The sequence below is a fragment of the Mustela lutreola genome, chromosome 3 (assembly GCF_030435805.1).
Source record: "Mustela lutreola isolate mMusLut2 chromosome 3, mMusLut2.pri, whole genome shotgun sequence".
NCBI lineage: Eukaryota > Metazoa > Chordata > Mammalia > Carnivora > Mustelidae > Mustela > Mustela lutreola.
In genome coordinates, this window is record NC_081292.1 from 146,261,138 (window position 1) to 146,285,482 (window position 24,345).

A 24,345-nucleotide genomic window follows, 5' to 3' on the forward strand; every position below is an offset into this window, starting at 1 on the left:
ATGCCTAGATTTGTGGAAGTGTGGACCTAGAGAGAACCCAGGGCTGAAGAGAAACATTTGGGAGCTCTTGGTACATGAGTTATGGTTGGTAAGGCTGAAAGATATAAGCTGATCGATCATCCCGGAGATGATGTCCTGTCATCCAGGACTAGACCTTGCACAGATGAGCGCATGAGGCACCGGGCTGTGGGGCCCCAAAGACGACTTTGAAGGAATGATCCAAATATGGGAGTCTGGAGAAAATGGTATGATGGAAAAATTACAAGCAGTAGCTAGCCAGAAGTGTCTATTCTTCCCAGAAGCTGGTAGGATGAGAGCTTGAAGGGGTGGGTTTGAACACTGAGGAGTTCAAGGCACCCACGGCAAAAGCCAGTCCGGTGAGGGGGATGGGTGGAGGCTGACCACAGTCCAGGGAGCCAAGTTGTATTTTCATGATGTATTTGGATGTTGGATAATTCTAATTAAGGAAAAATTCATTCATGGGGCTGGGACACTGAGAATTTACTCTCTCCCAAGGGCTACAGATACAATTTTTCTTCTTTATTTAATCTGAAGAACAGAGGGCTCTGTGAATCAGACAGAGAGAAATTGCTGCTGTTTGGATTCATTGGTATATTTTTTCACGGAGAAAAGAACACCAGACTTGGAGGAAGGAGGGAAGAGCCGATGTGAAAAAAACATAAAGCCCCACAGGCAAAATAAGGACCTCTCTGTGGTAACGTAGAAAGCAGGACCAAGCTAGCCCCCTCAGAGAACAGGAGTGAGCACCTTTGAGACTCGACACCCATCTGCCAGGGGCCACCCAGCACACACATCTGCAAGCGTTTCACAGCCCAACCACTCTTACCTTTCTTTTGATATCAGTGAACTGGGAAAACATTAAAGACCAATAAAACGACAGCTCCAGGATATAATAGTAGTGAAGGTCAGTTGTGAGTGGCTGAGGATCAAAGAAAAAAAGGAAAGATTAATAGTTAATGGGAAACCAATTTGTGTCCCCAGCATCTCAAGCTCAGGGCTGCAAAGGGACACGGTGTTATGCCTCCACGAATCCCAGCCCCATTCTTTCTGTGGAGAAGAAGGGCTTTGAAGCAAGCCTCTGATTTGCAGTGGGATGGCCTTAAGTTTTGTTACAGCCCCAGCAAAAGAGTGTCAGTGAATAGGAACATTTGGTACCCAATTCACTATTTATTTTAACAACAAGATTTACAGTTCCTTGATATAAGTATCGGTAAGATTCCTTGGGCAACCTGAAAAAAAAAACAACAACCCAAAAAACAAACAACAAACAACAATAACAAAACCAACCACATACACAAAAAGAATAACTCTGGAAAGTGTTGTGAAATTCCATAGTACAGGGGCAATGGAGGTAGGTGTCAGATGGGTCATGGAGGTCAAGTTCTGCATTAATCAGAGCTTTCTTGGTATTAGTAAATGTTCCATACATTGTAAATATAAAAAAAGGTAACTCAAAAATATTTATTAAAAGACATAGGAAAAAGGAAGCTGCCAAGAAATACCAGGCTAGGCCCCCAGGCAGGAAATCTGAGACCAAGTCTTGGCTCCCTAGCTCAGTAGGTATAAAATCTGGGCCTTAATTTATTTATTGTAAAATGGAGGTGACACCTGCTTTATCTGCCTCAGAGGTCCAGGAATGGGGAGGGGCTCAGGAAGGCAGCAGAAGTCAGGAATATTTATTGTATTTACTAAGCTATAATGAAATATCTTACTTTACCAGAAGACCTTTGAAATGCATCATCTCCAAGCTATCCACAATATAACAGTATACACAGTAACTACAATTGAAACTTTAATGCTCTGTGAACTAATAGAAGCATAACAAATCACTTTCCAGAGAAGCTGGCACTCATTTAACTACTAAGTCTACCAGCTTTACCCACTGGCACTAAAGAAAACATTTATCCCTCCCACTGAGCTTTGACAACAGTGAGGGGGTACAGGATGCTGTACCACCAGCGATACCCAAGCTCTGAGAGACAATGAGTATCAGTGTGTTTATCAAACTCAGCACCACCCCAGGGAGCATATATTTTCCACTGAATTGTCCTTTTAAAATTTTGCAGGCATTAGCAGTAAGGGATGGGTATTCAGGTCAGACACATGGCAGCAATGAATCTAGAAAATAGGGCACTGGCTTTAGGACCTTTGGAGCCAAGGTTAAATTTCAGTTTTAATGAGATTTCCTGCACCACCACCTGGGAAAAGCCATGGAGGGCTAGGAAGACAAGTGAGAGCACATCTTAGAAACCACTGAGTTTGTAAGAGCATCACATTACAAAACTGCTACATTTAAGGAATGCTATGCAGCTGACAAGGCTTACCTGCATGTTAATTTCTTTGACTCTCATAAAAATCCTATGGAATTAGTACCATCATTTTCTAGATGGTATAGTTGACTGGCAAATGCCAGCAGTTGGTTTGGGTTGAAAGGTCAATCACCAGTCTTCCGGGTAGTGAGGCTCTGTGACTACCCTGTTAGGGGTTCTCATTCCCAAATTGGGCTCTTTATGACAAACTAAACAGGGCCAACTAAAGCCACTTTCCATTATTTTAAACTTAAAATAAATACACATATATAAAAATCATCATATAATAAGTTACATATATACTAATAAACGAGAAGCAGTGTGCCTTTAATAAAATTGCAACAGACGACTACTCTCAACTAAATATATGTCCAGTTATTTAATATACATGTTAAAGACATAATAAATATGCTTCATGAGCATGATCTGTCTTTTAAAGTACCCTTAAGAGGGCGCCTGGGTGGTTCAGTGGGTAAAGCCTCTGCCTTCGGCTCAGGTCATGATCTCAGGGTCCTGGGATCGAGCCCCACATCGGGCTCTCTGCTCAGCCGGAAGCCTGCCTCCCCCTCTCTCTCTGCCTGCCTCTCTCTGCCTACCTGTGATCTCTGTCTGTCAAATAAATAAATAAAATCTTAAAAAAAAAAAAAAGTACCCTTAAGGCCTGGGACTGACTCTGAACTGTAATCTGTATACTTATGGAAACATAGCTACCAACAAGGCACTCTAATTACACACATAATAATTACATGCTTTTTTCCCCCCACACATACAAAAAGAAAGAGCTGATTTTTTTTTTTTATTAGAATACAGAATTTATCAAAGCTGACCACTGTTCCTATGAGAGATCATGAACTAGTTCTAGATTTGGGGGGCTAATGCCAAATTCTTCATTTATAAGCAAGGATGTCTTAGCAGAAGACAATCTTGATCTGAATCCCCCCACACAGTATCTTTCCTTCTATGCTAATGATGTTTCTTATTTTTACTTTATTATTGTTATCATTTTTTAAAGCCTTTATTTATTATTTGAGAGAGAGAGAGCAGAGTGAGAGCAAAAATAAGTGACAGAGAGAGAGAGAGAGAGAACGAGAGTAGGGGGAAGGACAGAGGACAAAGCAGGCTCCCCACTGAGCAAGGAGCCCAAAATGGGACTCAATCCCAGGACCTGGGGATTATGACCCGAGCCAAGGGCAGACGCTTAACTGACTGAGCCACCCAGGCACCCCCATTTTATTATTTTTTTAATTAGCAATAATTGCGCCTCGGATAAACCTCATTGGCTACAATACTGCCACTGCACAAAGCTTTATTATTTTTTTAAAGATTTATTTTAGTTTATTTTATTTTTAAGTAATCTCTATAATCAACATGGGACTCAAACTTACAACCCCGAAATCAAGAGTCATGTGCTCTACCAACTGAGTTAGGCAGGCATACTAATGTTTCCTATTTTTAAATATAACTATCTACCAGACCCTCAAATTTTCATGTTAAATCTCTAGTTTTGTCTGTGAAACGGTCAGCAACTACAGTTTTGGGCCACTGCCCCAGCAACTAATTATCTCAGAAAAAAGCAATTCCTTAGCTCCAGCCATAAATGTGAAAGTTATTTCAGATTACATCATCATTATAAAGGGTAGGTATTACATTTCATGTGATGTTTGTCTCAGTGGTGTTCATAGGACAGAATTTACCTCACAAATGCAGTGCATTGGAGCAGCTGCCACCTCCACATGTGAGTTACAGTTTCTAGAAGGTTCTAGATATATAAATAGAATTCTAGATATATTTGGATTTTTCCACTCAATATGCTATTACAGGACACAAAGAGAGGTATAATGACAATATCCCAAGTAGGTAAGATAGTAAAACAGCAGTGGAGCCCGAGAATTGCAGTTGAGCACAGTAAGTGATTGGTTTCAATGTTGCTTTAGTCTCTGTTAGAAAGCCGGGAATGCTCAGCTTTCTCTAACCAGGTCATATTGCTTGTTTACATTCTTTTCCAATCTGAATAAACTACATGAAAGAGATGGAAATGTAAGCTAGAATTCCATTTCAATGTGTCTCTAGCCCTGAACCAACCCAAGGAGTTTCCAAACCGGTCCCTAACCAGTTGCAACACGGAGTGTGACAGAGAAGGTACAGAGCATGCTTGCTCCCCAGTAACTTTATACATACCCAAAAGACCAAATGCCTCTAAAAAGACAACCCAAGGAATGGAAGGAAGTTAAAGTAAAAAATCCAAAGTGCCTATCATAATATATACCTCTCTATTTTATCACCAAAATACATTGCTGCATTTGATTTTCTTATGTAATATATTCCAAATAACTTGGAATTCCATAAAATTTTCAGTTAAATTACAAGAAAAGACCCAGCTATGACATTCAGATAGTAATTGATCTGAGGGATGCAACACATGCTAATATTATTGAATTCATGGACAGAGGCAAAGGTATGTTGGAGGCAGGGATCTGAAATGCTCCCTTTCTGGGATGTAATTTTCATCTCATTGCTGATGATGGTTTTAAGTCTACTATAATCATACAAGCCTGTTTTTCCATGCTCAAGAAAATGGTACTTGATATATGTATTTAGAGGTTGCTCATAAGCCACAGAGTGGCCTGAACTCCACCTGTCTGCCATAGTCCTACACTTGAACTTTGCGTGCTCGCTGTCCAGATAGACCCTTGCTGGTTTCAGGTCTTCAGGCTCTCCTCTGTGGTAATTAGACATAGATCAGCTATTAGAAGCAGGAATCCCCCAGCTATTGAACTGACTGTATCTCACTCTTCAGCAAATGCACCTTCCAGCTTATTCCACTTGCTAAAGCAATTGAGCTTTGATTTGGAACTTCACTGAGAAGACAAGCTACTTCCCTTAAGGAGGCCAAGTGTGCAACAAGCAGCAGGAATGGAGGCAGGGGCCTAAAACCATGAACCTGACCTAAGGAAGATACCCTGTGCGTGTAAAGACCCAGATGTAACATCTCCTTACCTGATAGGGGTAGTTGTACCAGCAGTGCCTTGTATTCCACAACCAGGGGGTCTGAAAAAAATGACAAACACATTTTACATGTTTTGGAAATGAAGCAGGATAAGAGATGTTTATGGACAGATTCTTGTCCCCCGTATTTGGGATTTCAATAATCTACCTGTATAAGAATTGAAGAACTTTAATTAGAATTAGGATATTAAAGCAATTAATATTCCATTATACATGCTCTCTGGGTAATCTTCTGAACTCGACTGGTAGTGATGTAGGAAAGACGTTAGGTGTCAAAGCCAATAGCCAAGAAAGTATTCTTGAGACATCTTTGATGCAAACAAGGCGGTTTTATTAAAGCATGAAGACAGGCCCCATGGGCAGGAAGAGCTGCACCAGGGTCATGAGGAGAGGCTGATTATATACTTTCAAGCTGGGAGGGGATAGCATGATTTTCTTAGGAATTTTGGAAACAAGATTTCCAGGACTTTGAGGAAAGTTCATTTTATTGTTACTGTTGGGAAAAGGTCATTTATTACTGTCTAATAAAACCTTAGACATGAGACCCTTCAGATGTATACTAGTGGGTCATATGCTTGAGGGATAATTGCCAACATAAAGAAGTTTCCAAAAGAATTTTTATATGTTAAAGTAGGCTTACAGGATCCTGGGGAGGGGGGAACTGGGCTAGGACTGCCTTCTGCCCTTAGCAAAGTGTAAACATCGAGGCAGTTGAGTCCCTAGAGGAATGTCACTCTGCCTATTTCAAGGAAATGTCAATGGGCGGTAGGTAGTAAGGAAATTTAATATTTTTTCTTCTGCCTTTGTTTCCCAGATCAATAGTATTTCAGGCTACTTCTGTAAGAGAGTCCCCACTAGTATTTTTTGTATTTTACTGGTCACATGGACATTTTCCTACTATGTACCCAGCTTCTGCAGCAGAGCCTTTTAGGGGTCTCACTTAGACCAGATGCAAATCATCAATCTCACTATTATCAATAAACAATGCTGACAGTTGGTGCAAACTACTCTGAAACTCCTCCAACCCAACATTGCAAAGCAACATTATCCATCAATCCTTTCATGCGTTGCTGACCAGCCGTTAAGTAACAGGCGCAGGTATACTGATTACAGTAGACCCGCCCAGACTAAATCCAGGCCCCAGGGAATTAATCCTCACAGGACACTCCACCCCCCAGCTCATGGGCAAGGTCTTTTAAAGACAAAACAATCATTCTTCATTTGACAGCAATCACTTGCCTGATAACACTGTAAAATCAAATAGAACCGCGAAGGGTACACACGGATTCCAAACATTTATAGAAAGCAGGGAGAGACTGGGCTAGATTTAAACAGGCTGCTGAACAATCCAAGAATACCAGCACAAACTCTCCTATTACTGTATTATTCACTTTATAATTCGTTTGTATCTCTGACCTAGAGTTATCAGCATTTTGTGGCGTACATTTACATACATTTGGGATACATCTGTATGTTTCTTACTAAAAAATCACCCATCCTTAACCTGGTCCATGTTTATGCATCTCAAAATGATAACATTATCATTGAAAGATTCATGTTGGCTCTACTTACAAGGACCTAACCTCCTTCCTTACGTTGTCCCATACCGTATGAGATTAATAAAAGTTGCCGCTGTCTGCAGTAGAATAAGGTCTTTGTCTCCCTTAGAGCCGTCTGTACTGTCACCCGTCATCCTTGTCAGCCCTCATCAATGAGGATGAAGACATTGGTTAAGATTTGCTCAGACAGCCCTGCATCCACACTTCTTTTTTTTTTTTTTTTTAGGGTTTTCCCCCATGATCTGTTCTTTAGTTGTTCTTTAAACAACTAAATAGTTGTTGAGCTCGAGACTGGGCTCTTGCACATGAACTCCTTTTATCCTGATAAGAGCTTGTAGTATTTGCTTCATTTTATACAGAGGTAAAATAAGGCCCTGTGTTGGAAATAACTCTCCAGGTTAAATGCTAGGCAGTCCCAGAGCTGAAAATCAAACCGACACGCCGGTCTCAAAACCAAACTGTGGGGCGCCTGGGTGGCTCAGTTGGTTGGACGACTGCCTTCGGCTCAGGTCATGATCCTGGAGTCCCGGGATCGAGTCCCGCATCGGGCTCCCAGCTCTTTGGGGAGTCTGCTTCTCCCTCTGACCTTCTCCTCGCTCATGTTCTCTCTCACTGTCTCTCTTTCAAATAAATAAATAAAATCTTTTAAAAAAAAAACCAAACTGTGCCCCCGGCCTCTGAGTCTTGTAAAAACGGAACGAGGTATCAGTTTAGGGAACCAGACTGAGGTAAAAAGCCACTCTTTGCCCTAAACCATTCTCCTTTCATTAAAGCACTACTGATTCACCTTCCGTTTCCCGGGCTTTGCCACTTGGCCATACACATGGAGTAATCTCACCGCATGTAACATCCTGGGTGCCTGAGGGGTGTGCCTGTCTCCTCCCTTTCTCCCACCTATAACACTGATGTCTATTACTGATCTACCTCAGAGTAATTGTGAGGCCCAGATGAGAGAGCATGTATAAAAATACTTTGGAGGCTTTGAAAGTTCAATGTGTTGTCATCATATATAAACACATGTCCTTTGAGGAAGACACAGAAAATAATGAAAAATAATGTGTATTTTTATCACTATTAACATTTCACCTACAGCCCACTTTGGATCTTTGGGTCTTTTCTTCTATTTAATACAGATATAAACATACATAGATTTGTTTTGGTGGGGGAGTTCTTTTAATTTTATTTATTTTTTATTAACATGTAATGTATTATTTGCCCCAGGGGTACAGGTCTGTGAATCATCAGTCTTACAAATTCACAGCATTCACCATAGCACATACCCTCCCCAATGTCCATGACCCAGTCACCCTATTCCTCCCCCTCTACCCCACAGTAACCCTCAGTTTGTTCCCTGAGATCAAGAGTCCCTAATGGTTTGTCTCCCTCCTGATCACACCTTGTTTCATTTTTTCCCTCCCTACCCCCACGACCCCCTGCCCTGCCTCTCAAATTTCTCATATCAGAGAGATCATATGATAATTGCCTTTCTCTGATGGACTTATTTCGCTTAGCATATTTATTTTTAATCAATAACTTAAACACAGGTACATAATTTTTAAAATGTGGGCATGACATACCAAAATCCATTTTAAGGTATAGTACAAATGTTAGGTTTTACCCTTTTTCTGATAAAGCTGTTTAGCATTTCGACAATTAGTTGAAAGTCCCAGGGGTTGGCAGGAAAGGTATATCCTATGCACATGTTTACGCCCCCAGCACCTACCCAAGCTGACAGTTCAGCATTCATTTACTGAATGCTAATGAAAAGGAATCCAGAATTAAACACAAAGCCTATGACAAACCATGTAGCATTTTCCTGAATCGATCAGTCCCAAGCCTCCAGGCATGTGTGAGCTTTCCTCTGAAGTGGGAATCTCTCCCACTGTGGCTACTCCTTCCAGTGAAAGGAAGGAGAACAAAGGTCTGACTCCCAGTGACCTAGAAAAATTCATTATTTAGAACTTTCCTTCCTCTATGAGTTTCTTGGCTTCTCTTTTTCCCTCACACGCAGGCTGTTCTCTGTGTGCCTCAGATGTGCACCACCTAGACCTGTTTCAATTACGTGCTGAAACTTGACTGACCTGCACGAATACTGGATGAGACTTGGTTTCTCAGTGGACCCCGCCCATGTGAGACAGGAACAAAAGGCCTGAATCTCATGAATTTGAGGGACTACTGGGTCCCAGTTCAGCCAGCAGGCTTATTTGCCAAACAACTGAATGAGAAGTTCTTTCACAAGCTCACACATACCTCTCACTTTGACAACATAAGGTATGAATATCACCTTCTATACACATACCACATTTTTCTGGGATTTCAAGTTATGTGCCTCCCAAACCCTATGAGACAGGTAGAACAAATACAAATCTTATCTTTCTCAAGTACAGATTAGAAAACTTAAGTCCATGGGAAGGTGATTTTCCTAATTTTTTATAGTTCAACACTGGTGTATGAATCTGAATTGCTTATAATATACTAGGTATAACTTCTTTTATTTGAATTGATATCATGAAGCGATCTTTTCTTATAATCAATTTAACAATTTTTCTCTTTTCCATATTTCTGGGAATCTTTTCAGTTTTTACCATACAGTTTTCATACTACCTATCAGGAGGATGGATCAATCAAAAATCAAGGAGGCTTCGTCCAAGTCTTTTGTATCCTAATGTGAACTACAGACTTTGTGTGACTGTCTGTGTGGGTTGATCAAGTGTAGTACATGGACTGGTCTGCTGGGAGATTTGATCACAGGACAGGCTTTGCATATTTGGGGAACAGGGGTATATGGATAGGGACTTCAGCAGGTAATTAAGGTTAAATGAGATCATGAGGATAAGATCACAATCCTAAAAGAACCGGTGGCCTTATAAGAAGAAGAGGTGAGATATATCTTCTTCTTTCTCCCTCATGCTCAGAAGAAAGGCCATGTGATGACAGCACTGAGAAGATGACCATCAGGAAGACAGGTAAGCCAGAAAGAGAGCCCTCACCAGAAGCCTTCACCTTCACCCTGCTAAACCTTGATCTGGACCTTCCAACCTCCAGAAATGTGAGAAATAAATAGCCATTGTTTAAGCTACCTAGTTTATGCTACTCTGTTATGACAGCCAGAGCTAGCATAGCATCTAAGGACAATTCTTTACAAACGTGCTTAAAAGTTATTAAACACCACATCAACTAATTTCAAATTAAGACGACTCATGAAACATCTGAACAAAACTGAGACAGACCACAATGCTGTGGGTAAGAAATGACTTCTAACACTCTCCATCTAAACCACAATGTATAATGGGATTTTTCATTATATTACACACATCTGCTGCCAGACACATCACTTGAGACACAACTCTGTGGCAAGCGCATCCGCCAATAACACGGTGTCCAAAAAGAGGCTTCTGTGGCTCTTCTCCCTCCAAGCAAACTCATCCCCAGTACCAGGATGGAGGTCAGAAGTGCTGTGCGTGCGTGCGTGCGTGCGTGGTGGAGGAGGGGTCATCTTATAGTTCTCATTTGCATTTTGACCATATATGCCTAAGATACATGATTTTTTTTTTTTAAGAGAAAAGTAGAGAATGTGCTCTTTTATCAGGTATCTTCTTTCATCTGCTGCTCTGTAGAGGTTTCATCACGAACAGAACTAATAAAAATAGGTCAGATCTGATCATCTTACTTTGCCATCTGGAATAAGATGGGTTCGGTCTTATTTTTGTTTTTTTAAGGTTCCATCTGACATACTCCTTCAAAATAATAGTTTTTAAAAAAACCCACCAAGGGCGCCTGGGTGGCTCAGTGGGTTAAGCCGCTGCCTTCGGCTCAGGTCATGATCTCGGGGTCCTGGGATCGAGTCCCACGTCAGGCTCTCTGCTCAGCGGGGAGCCTGCTTCTCTCTCTCTCTCTCTCTGCCTGCCTCTCTGTCTACTTGTGATCTCTCTGTCAAATAAATAAATAAATAAATCTTTAAAAAAAAAAAAAAACCCACCAAATCTACTTTTCAGTTTCTATGCCCCCTATCATGAGGATGGATCAATCATCAAAAATCAAGGAGGCTTTGTCCAAGTCTTTTGGACTCTAATGTAAAGTACTGATTTTGTGTGATTATGTGTCTGGGTAGGTAGATCGGTTATAGTACATGGACTGCTCTGGTGGGAGATTCAGTCATGGGATAGGCTATGCATGTGTGAGGGGTATATGGAAATCTCTGTATCTGCTCCTCTATCTCATTGTGGACAAAAAATGCTCTAAAAATAATTGAAATCTTAAAAAAAAAAAAAATCAAAACAAGTAAGCCAGCTACCTCAGAACCCTCATGCTTCTCATGTCACAAGAAGCCTAAAGTAATAGCCGAGCCTGAAGCCAAGGCCAGGGAAAAGAATGCCTGGTTAACCAGGCAAGTATTAAATGATTAAATGTAAATACAGATATACATATACACACATACACTTTTTTTTCCCAAGAATCAGGAGTCACTTGTAGCTAAATGAATAACACTTTGTTTGAATTCATAACTCTTTCGATTTAACAAATCGAACATCAATCACATTAAGTATTAAAGAAATATTGTTGACTTGGGGCACCTGAGTGGCTCAGTCGGTGACGCATTGGCCTTCGGCTCAGGTCATGATCCCAGGGTCCTGGGATTGAGCCCCATGTCTGACTCCCTGCTCAGTGGGGAGTCTGCTCCCCACCCACAACACAACACACTGTTCCTGCTCTCTCTCTCTCTCTCAAATAAATAAATAAAATCTTTTTTAAAAAATGCTGTTGACTTACCAAAGATGTGAAAGGTTTGGGGTTTTTAACCAAAGACAGCATCTTGGAGGCCAAATCTCATCCTTTCACGGGTCCTATCCGAACTCTTAAATGGCTTTCAAAAAGCCCAGTTAAGGCAATGAACAGTCGAGGGATACATTCTAGGGGACATGCTGGCCTCCACAGAGGTTAAGTACCAAATATACAGAGCCTTGGATTGTGTTTTAAATGCCAGAAACCTAGATTCCTGAACTACACTGAAACTAATTTCACTGAAAACACTTTCACTGAGTGACACTTAAACCTTATACCTTTGGATTATACTGAGGATTTATTTTTAGATATAAACTAAACAAAAGTATTTCCATGTTTGTAAAGAACTTTATATTAGAAAGGTTACCACTAGTTTACCTGAAGTCGAATGTGTAAGATCCACGATATTTTTCCTTTAAAATTTAATTCAAGGGGAAAAAATACTTCCTTTCTGTGAATGTTTCCTCTTACCAAATGAGAATTACATTATCATGTTATTATCTTTTCACCTTGGTTTTGGGAAGCTGAGATTGAATTCTAAAGTTTAGTCATAGCAACTGTGGTTGTCTCTTTAATATCTTTGCTTATTTTTCCTTTTAGGTGCAATTTTTGATGTTAATTTCTACATTAATGTTATTATATAAACATTGCAAATTCTTTTCAGAAACCTTCAATTGTATCATTTAAATGAATATAAAATCAAATCTATTCAAAATAAGCTACATTTTTAATACACACTGTAAAATAACTCAGAATGCAAAGAAATATTTCAGGCTTTATGTGTAAAAATACTGATAAATAAATTGGGATGAAAAGAATAAAGCCCCAAGTCTCTCAGCCTGAGGGTATTGCTGGTCAGTGGTGAGCAGTCTGGGGTACTCCCCAGAATGCAAGACCATACCCTTTCCTCCTTTCCTGGGTCAGTAAATATGTGAATATAAATTTGCAAAGCAGAGTGGTGACCCTTCCCTTGAGTCCCCCCCAACCCCCACTGGCATCTGCATTAACTCTGAAAGCTCTCATGATGTGCATATGTAATTTGGACTTGACCCTCATGTCATTATATAAAGAAAGCAGCCTTTTATATTGATCAGGCTTTAAAAAAGATGTTGGTCTTCAAGACCTGGTCAAGCTTGTGTTTTCAGCACATTCAGCAATCAATTTAGAAGGTAATTTGCAGAGCTGCCAAACATTCATAAATAGAAGGATTTCCTTGGAGATGGGCCCTGAGATCACCAGGTCTCTATGAGGGTTTATCACAGAAACAAAGACGAGAACAATGTGAACAGCATTTCCATGCCTTCTACAACCTTCTAGTCAGTGGTTCTCCACTTTCTCAGCCTCTGCTCCGCCGAGGGACTTCACACATACCCTACAGTAACTGTGGCTGTAATTCTCAAAAGCAGGGAACAGAAAGCTTTAAAAAGCCAGCTATCTCCATGGATTTGGTGTGGACTCCTCTCTACACCTAGTGAGAATCACTACAAAGAGGAAGGGACTGATTAGTTCCATGTTAGGAAAAGAAATCAAGAATAAAGAAACCAGATGAAGGAAAGAGAAGGTGAAAGAAAATGAGGTGGAAAGACCTAGATGGAGGGGAAAATGGTGAAAATATCAACACAAGGGGAGAGACATGGGCAGGCCAGTGTAAAATTTGGGAATGTGACCAAAGAGAGTGGCTACTAAGAAGACCAAAATTAGTTAAAAGATAATGTAGATAAACAATTTATAACATACAGCAATTGATTAGTATCTTAATACATTAAAAAGCCCATAAAAGTCAATTAAAATATTTAAACATTAAATATTTGATGGAAAAAACAGGGAGAAGATACAAGCAGGTAACATACTAAACAAAACTGTATGTGCCCAAAAACACATATAAAAATTACAGGCTAGAACTAGACAGAATTTTTTTTATCTGAGTTTGAAAAATATTTAAAGGGGTCATCAGTATATTTAAGGAAATCAACACTCTACAAACTGGAGTAATTTTCCTAAAAAGTTATTTGGTCTTTAAAATCAGCATATTCTTTGACCCAAATTTTATTGGGAAAAAAAAAATTACATCCATATCTAAGGCATTTGCACATGGATTTCCAGTATAATTCTTTCCCTAGAAATGAGAAATTGAAGTAAATCTGATTGTTCAGTAATAGGACGCTGGTATGTTCTTAGTTGGGATTTTGAGGGAACAGACCAAGACGAGGATGTGGGTGGAAGCTATTTGAGAGGCGATCCCAGAAAACAGAACTGGGCAAACAGAGAAGGTGAGATAGATGAATGAGAACATCCAGTATGGTTTGCAGGACAAGCTGGTTACCTACTGCTCCAGGCAACCAACCGCATCTCAGTTCCACTGGGGACCTCCGCAGAATGTACACAGCAGGATCTCGTAATTGTCCCAACACAGGGCCAGGGGCTAGAGCATTTATCCACCCACTCTCATCCCCCACTGCATGAGACTTCCATATTAACTCCCCCATTTTCTAGGTGGTATCTGCCTGTGTCTAAAAGACCTCTGCACCTCTGGAGAAAGCAGAGCGCAGAGCATCTGATGTGGAACACTGTCAAAGGGGGACTGCATCCCACCGCTGTGCTAGTATCAGGTGAACTAAAGGGAATCTAAGAGGCAATAGTCACACATGAAATTAAAATTAGATTATAAGCAGAATAGACAGGGTTCCTGATTTTCAAGTAGATACATAATTAGACACAGACACACAAACACACACACATATATATATGCAATGTATCTAGCAGGGTATTTACTGAAATTACTTACTGATTATTGCTGAGTAATGTGTTTTATTTTGTTTTGTTTAAGATTTTATTTATTTATTTATTTATTTGTCAAAGAGAGAGAAAGTCCGCAAGTAGGGGGAGCAGCAGGTGGAGGGAGAAGCAGGTTCCCTCGTGAGCAAGGAGCCCAATGCGGGGCTCAACCCCAGAACCCTGGGATCATGACCTGAGCCAAAGGCACACATTTAACATACTAAGCCACCGAGGCGTCCCTCATTTTTCTTTTCCTTCTTTCTTCCTTTTTTGAGTAATGACTATCTCAGATGACTTTTACCTTTGTTTTTGTTTGTTTAAGATATTATTTATTTATTTGACAGAGAAAGACACAGCAAGAGAGAGAATCCAAGCAGGGGAGTGGGAGAGGGAGAAGCCGGCTTCCCGCTGAGCTGAGAGCAGGGCTCAATCCCAGGACCCTGGCATCACAACCTGAGCCAAAGGCAGATGCTGAATGACTGAGCCAACCAGGTGCCCACTTCTGCTTTTAATGTTTGTGTATCAGCACTAAATTACACAGGTATATACTGCAGTTATATTTTTTTATGCAATGGACAGGTCTTATTTGAATAATGAGAAGTAGCCAAGTCCATGTACTTTTAACAGGGCTCATTACAAAAAACAAAAAACAAAAAAACCACACACACTTTTGCTCTATATTTATAAAGAACATTAGGAACATAGTCATATATTACCATCCTCACATTATTCAGTAATCCAAATTAACTTTAAAACCTAGTAGATCAAATAACGGCCTTCAGAGTCTTTTCATGTTGATGGTGATATCTCAAGTATAAACAAATTATTAATAATTTATAAATTTTCAATTAAGAGAAAGCAGAAAGGAAAATAATGAGATGAGCAAATGACATAGAATAAGCCTGGCATCATCACAATGATGATCAATCACTTGGTTACCTACCCACCTATCCCATGTGAAGAACCCCATTTAGCTCTTCCTTACCACTTCTAAACCAATCTGCCCCTGGCCTGGTATCTTTGTGCCAATATTACTGCACCCTCTCACTCACTCACTCTTTTCAGTATTTAGTGAGTGGCTACCATGAATCAGGTGTTCTGTCAGACATGAAGATACAACAGACAAGTTCTCCATTCTCTGGAAACGTATCATCTGGATAAACACAACAGTCACAACTGGCTGTAGCAGGGGTGAACACAGGATGCAGAGGAACAGTACATTAAAAAAAACACCTAGCACAGGCTTGGAGGGGGAAGTGGGAGAGGAGCTCCATGAGGAGGTACTAGGAGCTATCATAGTAGCTGAAGCTAGAAGGCATCTTGTCCAGCATGCCAGCTCCCCCATCTGCCCTCCTGCCTCTTGATCAACTTTTCAGGCACTAGTTTGCTGTTCTGCAGCCTTCGGAGATCATTTTGTATACTCTTTGGTGGGTCTTCTGGTGGATCTTCCTCTCCACTGAACTACAGATTCTCTTTAAAGTACAGAGTCCATAAATTGGTTCTCAATGTTTAAAAAGTGTCTCTGAGGGGCGCCTGGGTGGTTCAGTGGGTTAAAACCTCTGCCTTCGGCTCAGGTCATGATCCCAGGGTCTTGGGATCGAGCCCTGCATCAGGCTCTCTGCTCAGCAGGGAGCCTGCTTCCCTTCCTCTCTCTCTGCCTGCCTCTGCCTACTTGTGATCTCCGCCAAATAAATAAATAAAATCTTAAAAAAAAAAAAGTGTCTCTGATGTATTCCTGTGATTTTAAGTTCTTGGGTATGGATTTTCCTAATCAGTTGTCACCTTCTAAGGAGAGTTATAAGCACAAAGAAGGCAGCAGGATATGGGTCAGCACTTATAAATACAAGCAATGTGGATCAGCAAAAAGGGGAAAGTGATTTTAAAAAAGTAAACTCGTTATTATTGGGCCCATTTTTGATGTCCACAGAATGCCTAGATCCGTCTGTCATTTCATTCATTGTTGTGTGAGATGCTAATCGTAAACCTCACAAACGCTAGAAAGAGAATAGATCATTGTGGCCAAGGACCAGATCCAAGCTTCCTTCAACCACATCCTAGCTGAGTGGGAGTCATTAATCTCCCTGCATAATATTTTCAAATCGAAAAGCTGGCTTTCATGAGTAAGATACAGTTTTGCCAAATAGGAAGAAAGGGAACAAAAGTAAGAGCTGAACCAGATGAGAGGGAGAAAGAGAACTCTATCATTAAGATCTCCTAATGGACACATCAGGACACAGGGAAAGAAGCCTCAATTTTTTATCCTGTGAAAAGATGAATTACTCCAAAAATTGGGGCTGGATACTGTTGTTCTAATTAGTGATTAAAAGAAGGTTAAACTTCTGTGGGTTGCTCACAGGATTCATGCAGGCCATATACCCATGCATTGCATACCCTCCTAGAGGCTACTGGCCCCACCAGGAATGGAGAGCTGGTAATAAAAGTACAATTACCACATACAGAAAACTCTTCTTATTTCTATCTCTACCATTTATTCAGGACAGAGAGAAACAACAACATGAGGGTGGAGAAAACATGAAAAAACAAAACCATGAACTTAATGAAATATGAGTGAATATTTGGCTGTTTATTTTCCCCACAAAGACTTGTTTACTCTGACTTGAGTATTTATAGACGTTTTCTTGAAAATGAACACAGTGAGCCTGTTACTTTAAGAAAATCAAATAACAGTATCTGTTGCCAATGATAAAACTCAAGCTTTCAAGCAAATATTAGTATTTTGGTATTAGCACTGTCTACTATACTCCTAACAGTTTCCCATTAGTTAAAAGTTTCTGAGATCAGTGAAAACATTAAAAAAATATTTTTGGTATTTATAATGACATGTCAACATTTATAAGATCTGTACCCCTCGGTGAACCAAGAATTTCCAAATGACCAGTGCATCAAGTTAAATAATCAAACGTGGGTAAAAAAGAAAGATCGATCAATGGGCACAAAAAGTTCACCGACATTCTTGCTGAGCTTTGGTGTAGTATTAAAGAATATTATCTACAGTTTTTTGAAAAACAGTGTTAGGATATTTCTGCCTTTTCTAACTACATAACTTTGTGAGGCCCAGATTTTCTTCTAATTCTTCAACCAAAGGGGAAAAAAAGCACACCATGACAGATTTTTTAAATTTCAAGTTTTTATTTAAATTCCAGTTAGGGGACGCCTGGGTGGCTCAGTTGGTTAAATTCCAGTTAGTTAACATATTTAGTAGAATTTAGTGATTGATCACTTACACAGACACCCCATGCTCATCACAAGTGCCTTCCTTAATACCCATCACCCATTTAATAACCATCTCCCCACCCATCTCCCCTCTAACAACCCTCAGTTTGTTCTCTATACTTAAGAGTCTGTTTTATGGTTTGCTTTTTTCCCTCCCACGTTCATCTGTTCTGTTTCTTAAGTTCTACATATGAATAGAATCATATGGTATTTGTCTTTCTCTGACTTATTTCATTTAGCATTATACTAACTCCATCCAAATCGTTGCAAATGGCAAGACTTCATTCTTTTTTATGGCTGAGTAATACATACATACATATATGTAAATATATACATATATACATACACACACACACACACACCCCACTTCTTTACCCATTCATCAGTTGATGGATAATTTGGCTGTTGTTGATCACACTGCTATAAATATTGGGGTGCATTTTTTGCTTCAAATCAGTATTTTTATATCCTTTGGGTGCAAAGGATATAGTGCAATTGCTGGATTATAGGGTAGCTCTATTTTTACCTTTTTGAGGAACTTTCATACTGTGGAGTGGCTGCACCAGTTTGCATTCCTACCAACAGTTTTAGAGTGTTCCCCTTTCTCTGCATCCTTGCCAACATCTATTGTTTCCTATGTTGATTTTAGCCATTCTGATAGGTATGAGGTGGTATCTCATTGTAGTTTGGATTTGTATCTCCCTGATGAGCTGTTACACATTTTTTCACATGTCTGTTAGCCATCTGGATGTCATCTTTGGAAAAATGTCTACTCATGTCTTTTGCCCACTTCTTAACTGGATTATTTGATTTTTAGGTGTCGAGTTTGTAAGTTCTTTATAGATTTTGAATACTAACCTTTATCAGATACATTTGCAGATATCTTCCCTCACTCCCAAGGTTGCCTTTCGTTGATTGTTTTCTTCACGGTGCAGAAGCTTTTTATCTTGAAGTCCCAATAGTTCATTTTTGCTTTTATTTCCCCTGACTCTAGAGACATATCTAGTAAAGAAGCTATTGTGGACGAGGTCAAAAGGTTGTTGCCTATGCTCTCCTCTAAAATTTTGATGGATTCCTGTCTCACATTTAGGTCATTCATCCGTTTTCAATTTATTTTTGTGTATGGTGTAAGAAAGTAGTCCAGTTTCATTCTTTTGCATATCGCTGTCTGGTTTTCCCAACACCATTTGTTGAAGAGACTGTCTTTTTTCTGTTGGATATTCTTTCCTGCTTTTTATTTGGTGTTTTTTCTTTTTTTAAGATTTTATTTATTTACTTGACAGACAAGTGGGCAGAGAGGCAAGCAGAGAGAGGAGGAAGCAGGCTCCCTGCTGAGTAGAGAGCCCGATGTGGGGCTCGATCCCAGGACTCTGGGATTATGACCTGAGCCAAAGGCAGAGGCTTTATTTAACCCACTGAGCCACCCAGGCTCCCCTCTTTCCTGCTTTTTAAAAATTACCTGACCATTTAGTTGTGGACCCATTTCCAGGTTTTCTATTTTGTTCCATTAATCTGTGTTTCTGTTTCTGAGACGGTACCATACATACCATACCACTCTGGATCACTCTGGCTTTGTAATACAGCTTGAAGTTGGGAACTGTAATGCCTCTAGCTTTGCTTTGCATTTTCAAGATTGCTTTGGCTATTCAGGGTCCTTTGTGGTTCCATACAATTTTAGGATCGTTTGCTCTAGCTCTGTGAAACATGCTAGTGGTATTTTGATAGGGATTCCATTAAATGTGTAGATGACTTTGGGTAGTATAGACATTTTAACAATATTTGTTTCTTCCAATCCATGAGCATGGGATGTTTGTGAATTTGTGTCATCTTCAATTTCCTTCATAAGTGTTCCATAGGCTTCAGAGTACAGATCTTTTACCTCTTCGGTTATCTTAATACATCATAACAGACTGAATGTAGCCACAATGATAAGAATACAGCTCTCCTTTACTAAACCATATATTAGAAGACTGCAAAAATCTCTAGTTTTTGTTCTAGAAAATAAAGTTATTTTCTTTAGAATGCTATTTGTGTTACCATGTAATGATTTATTCTTTTTATTTTTAAATAATTAATGAATGTATTTATATTTGTTTTAATTCCTAATTAATATTGATAGACATAACTAATAAAAACAAAAGCTCTTTTAAAATCCTGTATACTCGTAAAAGGGACCAAAAACGAAAACATTTGAGAATCACTGAACTAAAAATGGCAAATCAACAAAATAAAAAACACCAAGTTTCTGAAGACCACTTAGAGCAGAGCAGCCTTGCTAGCCTAGGCCACTCATACTGGGATTGTTAAACGAGACAGAAACAAACTTGTTCTTTAAGCCACTGTACTGTTGGGTCTCTGTGCTGCATTCCCGCTGAAGCTTAGTCTTCTTCCTGACCAACCATATGGCAACAGATACACATACTGGAAAGACCCCAAATCTAATTCACTGAATAAGCAATGTTTAGCACTTGCAATGTCACATCAACCGTATCTGATACTCATTTTGCTACATCCCCACCTCTATTCTCCCCAGCCGTTAACATACACCACAATTAGTTCCAAGAATCCAAAAAGCATAGAGTTAAATAAGGTTAAGGAGGGAAGACTCTTTTCATCAAGGTGGTGATATACAAAATTAAATCAGATAATCCACAGCTGTGGGAGGAGAATAAGGGTTATCCCTTGAGACAGCATAGGTTATGAAAAAACCTGAAGGTAACGTCAGGATTTTCACAAGTAATTTTTTTTTAATGAATTTGCCCTGAGCTAGGGTCTATCTACTTGAGAATCAGCATTTTGAGAACACTTTAAAGGAATTATAAAAGAGGGGCACCTGGGTGGCTCAGTGGGTTGAGGCCTCTGCTTTCGGCTCAGGTCATGATCCCAGGATCCTGGGATCGAGCCCCGCATCGGGCTCTCTGCTCTGCAGGGAGCCTGCTTCCTCCTCTCTCTCTGCCTGCCTCTCTGCCTACTTGTGATCTCTGTCTGCCAAATAAATAAATAAAATCTTAAAAAAAAAAAAAAAAAGGAATTATAAAAGAAAAGGGTGATAAGGCATAGCTTGTGCTCTCTCTCTCTCAAAAATATTGGGCACCTCAGGCTTGATTTTTCTTATGCTTTTTAAGGTTATCTTGTCACCATGCCTATGCATTATATCTGAAAACCTACATGGAACAGGCCGCGTTATGTGAATCATGAATCCAAACATATTAAGTATAGCCACTTCAATGCTTTCTAAACTCCTAATCTGCCAGTACTCTTCAATCTAGACATGGCCATATATGGCCACGAAAGACACATCTGTTACACGAGTGAAGATGTTAGAAGAACAAATTGCATCATGCCATCATTATTTGAGAATGCTGTAGAAAAATGGAAAAATCGGATGCTTGCAAAGCAGCCAAATACCTGCAATGTTCAATTACATTAATAGAGAACACCACTTTCACGAAAGGCAAGGCAATCTAGAAGTAGGGAAATAAAAGTTCTGTAATGTCCCAACACCTGAAAAAACAGATTATAGGGAAGAAAGACTCAGAAAGGACCCAAGAGCCCCACTGTCAGGCCTTAGTCTGCCATTCACCAGCCAGGTGACAGTGGGTGGATTAATTCATCCCTTTGGTTGCTCATCTGTAGGAATTTGGAGATGGACTGCATAATCCTTAGGAGCCCTTCAAGCCGTGAATGTCGCCACTCCCTCGGCCACCTTTTACTTCTTCCAACACCAAATCCTGGTTTTCCATGCGCTGATCATGTGGTAGACTCCAACACCCCACAAATGGAAACCCAATAAGAGGAAGAACCCCTTCGTCTTCTTTCTGAAAGGACTCCAGTTATCCACTGCAATTCAGAGTTTTTGATTCACTGACAAAATTAAGTCACTCTTATCAAACACAATGAGAGCATTATTAGTAATTGGTATAATAAAAAGCTCATTTTTGTCCAGTTTTATGATGTTTGAGTGAAAGTCATAAAGGGAGTAATTGCTTTGCAATGTGTCCTGCATCTGTGAGGCTGAAGTTTTATATTATGTTTGGTACTGAAGATTTAAGTTTTCTAAATTAAACAATGATGAAAATTTGAGGATGATATTTTAATTCAGGAAAACGATTACCCCCCCTTTCCTTATTGCTACTTCCATATATTAAAATTCAGACGGGAACTCACTATTCAGTTAACCATTATTCAATACTAAGAGGACAAGTGATTAAACTATAGCCTTTAAATGAGTGATACATCCTTGTATATTATTTATCTTCTAAGATAGAGAAATTGTCTTTCGATTTGCTGAGTTAATTACAAAGAATTGATTTTTATGTAGTTAAGTGTTGATGATCAGTTTCTGATTTTGATCAAGCCTGCCCATCCTCCCAGCTTCTGATCTTCCAAAACTGGGTAATCATGTTTTGGCGGGGGGGGGGGGGACATGGAGGCTTGCAAAATATAAATCGGATATATCAATGCAACTGAATTATATCAGAGGCCTGAACCAGCTATATAACAGTGGTTTGCTGAATATGAGACAAAGCTTTCCTCTTGAAACAAGAACAAAGCCGGAGGTATCACAATTCCAGATTTCAAGATGTATCACAAAGCTATAGTAATCAAAACAGTATGGTACTGGCACACACACACACACACACTCACAAAAAAGACACATAGGTCACTAGAACAGAATAGAGAGCCCAGAAATAAACCTATGCTTATATGGTTAATTAATCTACAACAAAGGAGACAAAAACACACAATGGAAAAAGAAAGTCTCCTCAATAAATGGTGCTGGGAAAACAGAATGAAACCAGACCACTTTCTTACACCACACACAAAAAATAAACTCAAATGGATTAAAGACTTCAATGTGAGACCAGAAACCATAAAACTCTTAAGAAAACATAGGCAGTAATCTCCTGGGCATCAACCTTAGCAATATATTTATGGCTATGTCTCTTCAGGCAAGGAAAACAAAGACAAACTATCAGTCTACACCACAACAAAAAGCTTTTGCATAGCAAAAGAGATCAACAAAACAAAAAAGGGCAGCCTACTGAATAGGAGAAGATATTCACAAATGACATATCCAGTAAGGGGTTAACATAAATATATGAAGAACTTATATAACTCAATCCTAAAAAAAAAATCCCATTAAAAAATGGGCAGAGAGGACCTGAACAGACACTTTTCCAAAGAAGGCGTACAGATGGCTAAGAGACACATGAAAAGATGTACAGCATCACTAATCATCAGGGAAATGAAAATCAAAACCACAATGAGCTATCACCTCATACCAGTCAGAACGATTAGTATCAAAAAGACAAGAAATAACAAGTCTTGGCAAAGATGTGCAAAAAAGTCACATTCCCCCTTTTGGTGGGAATGTAAACTGGTGCAGCCACTGTGGAAAACAGTATGGAGGTTCCTCAAAAAAATTAAAAATAGAAATGCCATACAATCCAAGAATTCCACTACTGGGTATTTACCCCCAAGAAAACAAAAAGCAGTAATCTGAAAAGATAGAAATACCTCTATGTTTGCTATAGCATTATTTATAACAGTCAAGATATGAAAGCAACCTAAGTATTCATCACTAGATAAATTGATAAAGATGAAGTGTACATATACATACAATGGAACATTACTCAGCCACATAAAAAAGTAGATCTTACCATTTGTGACAATATTGATGGACCTAGAGTGTGTTACGCTAAGTGAAATATGACAGCAAAAGAAAATTCCATGGGATTCACTTACATGTGGGAATGTAAAAAATAGAACAAACGAACAAATTGAACCCCAAACTGAAAGACTCATAAATACAAAGAACAAATTGGTGCTTGCCAGAGGAGAGAGGGATGGGGTTGGGGGGCGGGGGGAGGCAGGGGGCAGGGAGAGGAATGACAAAATTGATGATGAAGGGGATTAAGAGGTACAAATTTGCAGTAGTGAAAAAAGAGGGGAAGCTATTTTTCTCCACAAATAAAGAAAGCTCTTAAAGTAAACTAGAGAGAAAGGCTGGGTGATTAATGAAATTGGCAGGATACTGAAAATTAATCTTAAATTCTCTGTTTACCTGGAAGCAAAACCAAGACTGCCAAGTAGCCCTATATCACTATATGCCAAGTAGCCCTGCTATATCGCTGACCAACCTTTCCATGCAAATAGAAGCAGGTTCCTTTTTATCTTCTGTTGTATTTTTGAAATGCTTCTTTGTTTTGTTTACTTCAAGACCTGATGGATTTCTTAATTCACTGATGTCTATAATATTAACCCATCAATGTTTACTTTCTTGTAGTTTGGTAAATGCTCTCACGAGGTTGTTACTTATTACTTGCCAAATACCCGATTCTTCAGGCTCAAATACTATCAATCACAGAACTTGCCAGTGCAAACAAGTGAAAAACAAGGTTATTTATTGTACTGGAAAATGGCAATGCTGACAAAGGCCATAGGATGAACCAAGCTGGAGCCATCAGCTTCCAGGCTAAGGTATACAAATAATCATGACTCCAGTCTACAGTTCCAGAGGCCGCGACTCGGGAAAACATACATGAGGTAATCTTTAAATGGGAAACAGCCACAATGACATTTTACTTGTTCTAATACAAACAACTTAAGTAACCGAGCTGAGAAGACACACTCTTCTGTATCATCAGGAAGTATTA

The 24,345-nt window shown here is 39.5% G+C and overlaps 1 protein-coding gene and 1 non-coding gene across 3 annotated transcripts in view; both read right to left on the reverse strand.

The window, feature by feature from the left end:
* CERS6 (ceramide synthase 6) overlaps nucleotides 1-24,345 on the reverse strand; it is a 318,430-nt gene that overhangs the window by 75,664 nt on the left and 218,421 nt on the right. For both annotated transcript variants that reach the window (XM_059167114.1, XM_059167115.1), the window contains exons 5-6: nucleotides 5,328-5,378; nucleotides 848-940 (exon numbers count right to left, since the gene is read on the reverse strand). In XM_059167114.1, the coding sequence (XP_059023097.1) occupies nucleotides 848-940; nucleotides 5,328-5,378 (144 nt within the window). The remainder of the gene's footprint in view (nucleotides 1-847; nucleotides 941-5,327; nucleotides 5,379-24,345) is intronic.
* On the reverse strand, nucleotides 3,500-3,636 carry LOC131828260 (U4 spliceosomal RNA). The gene has a single exon (XR_009352309.1). It is a non-coding gene; the product is annotated as a U4 spliceosomal RNA (small nuclear RNA).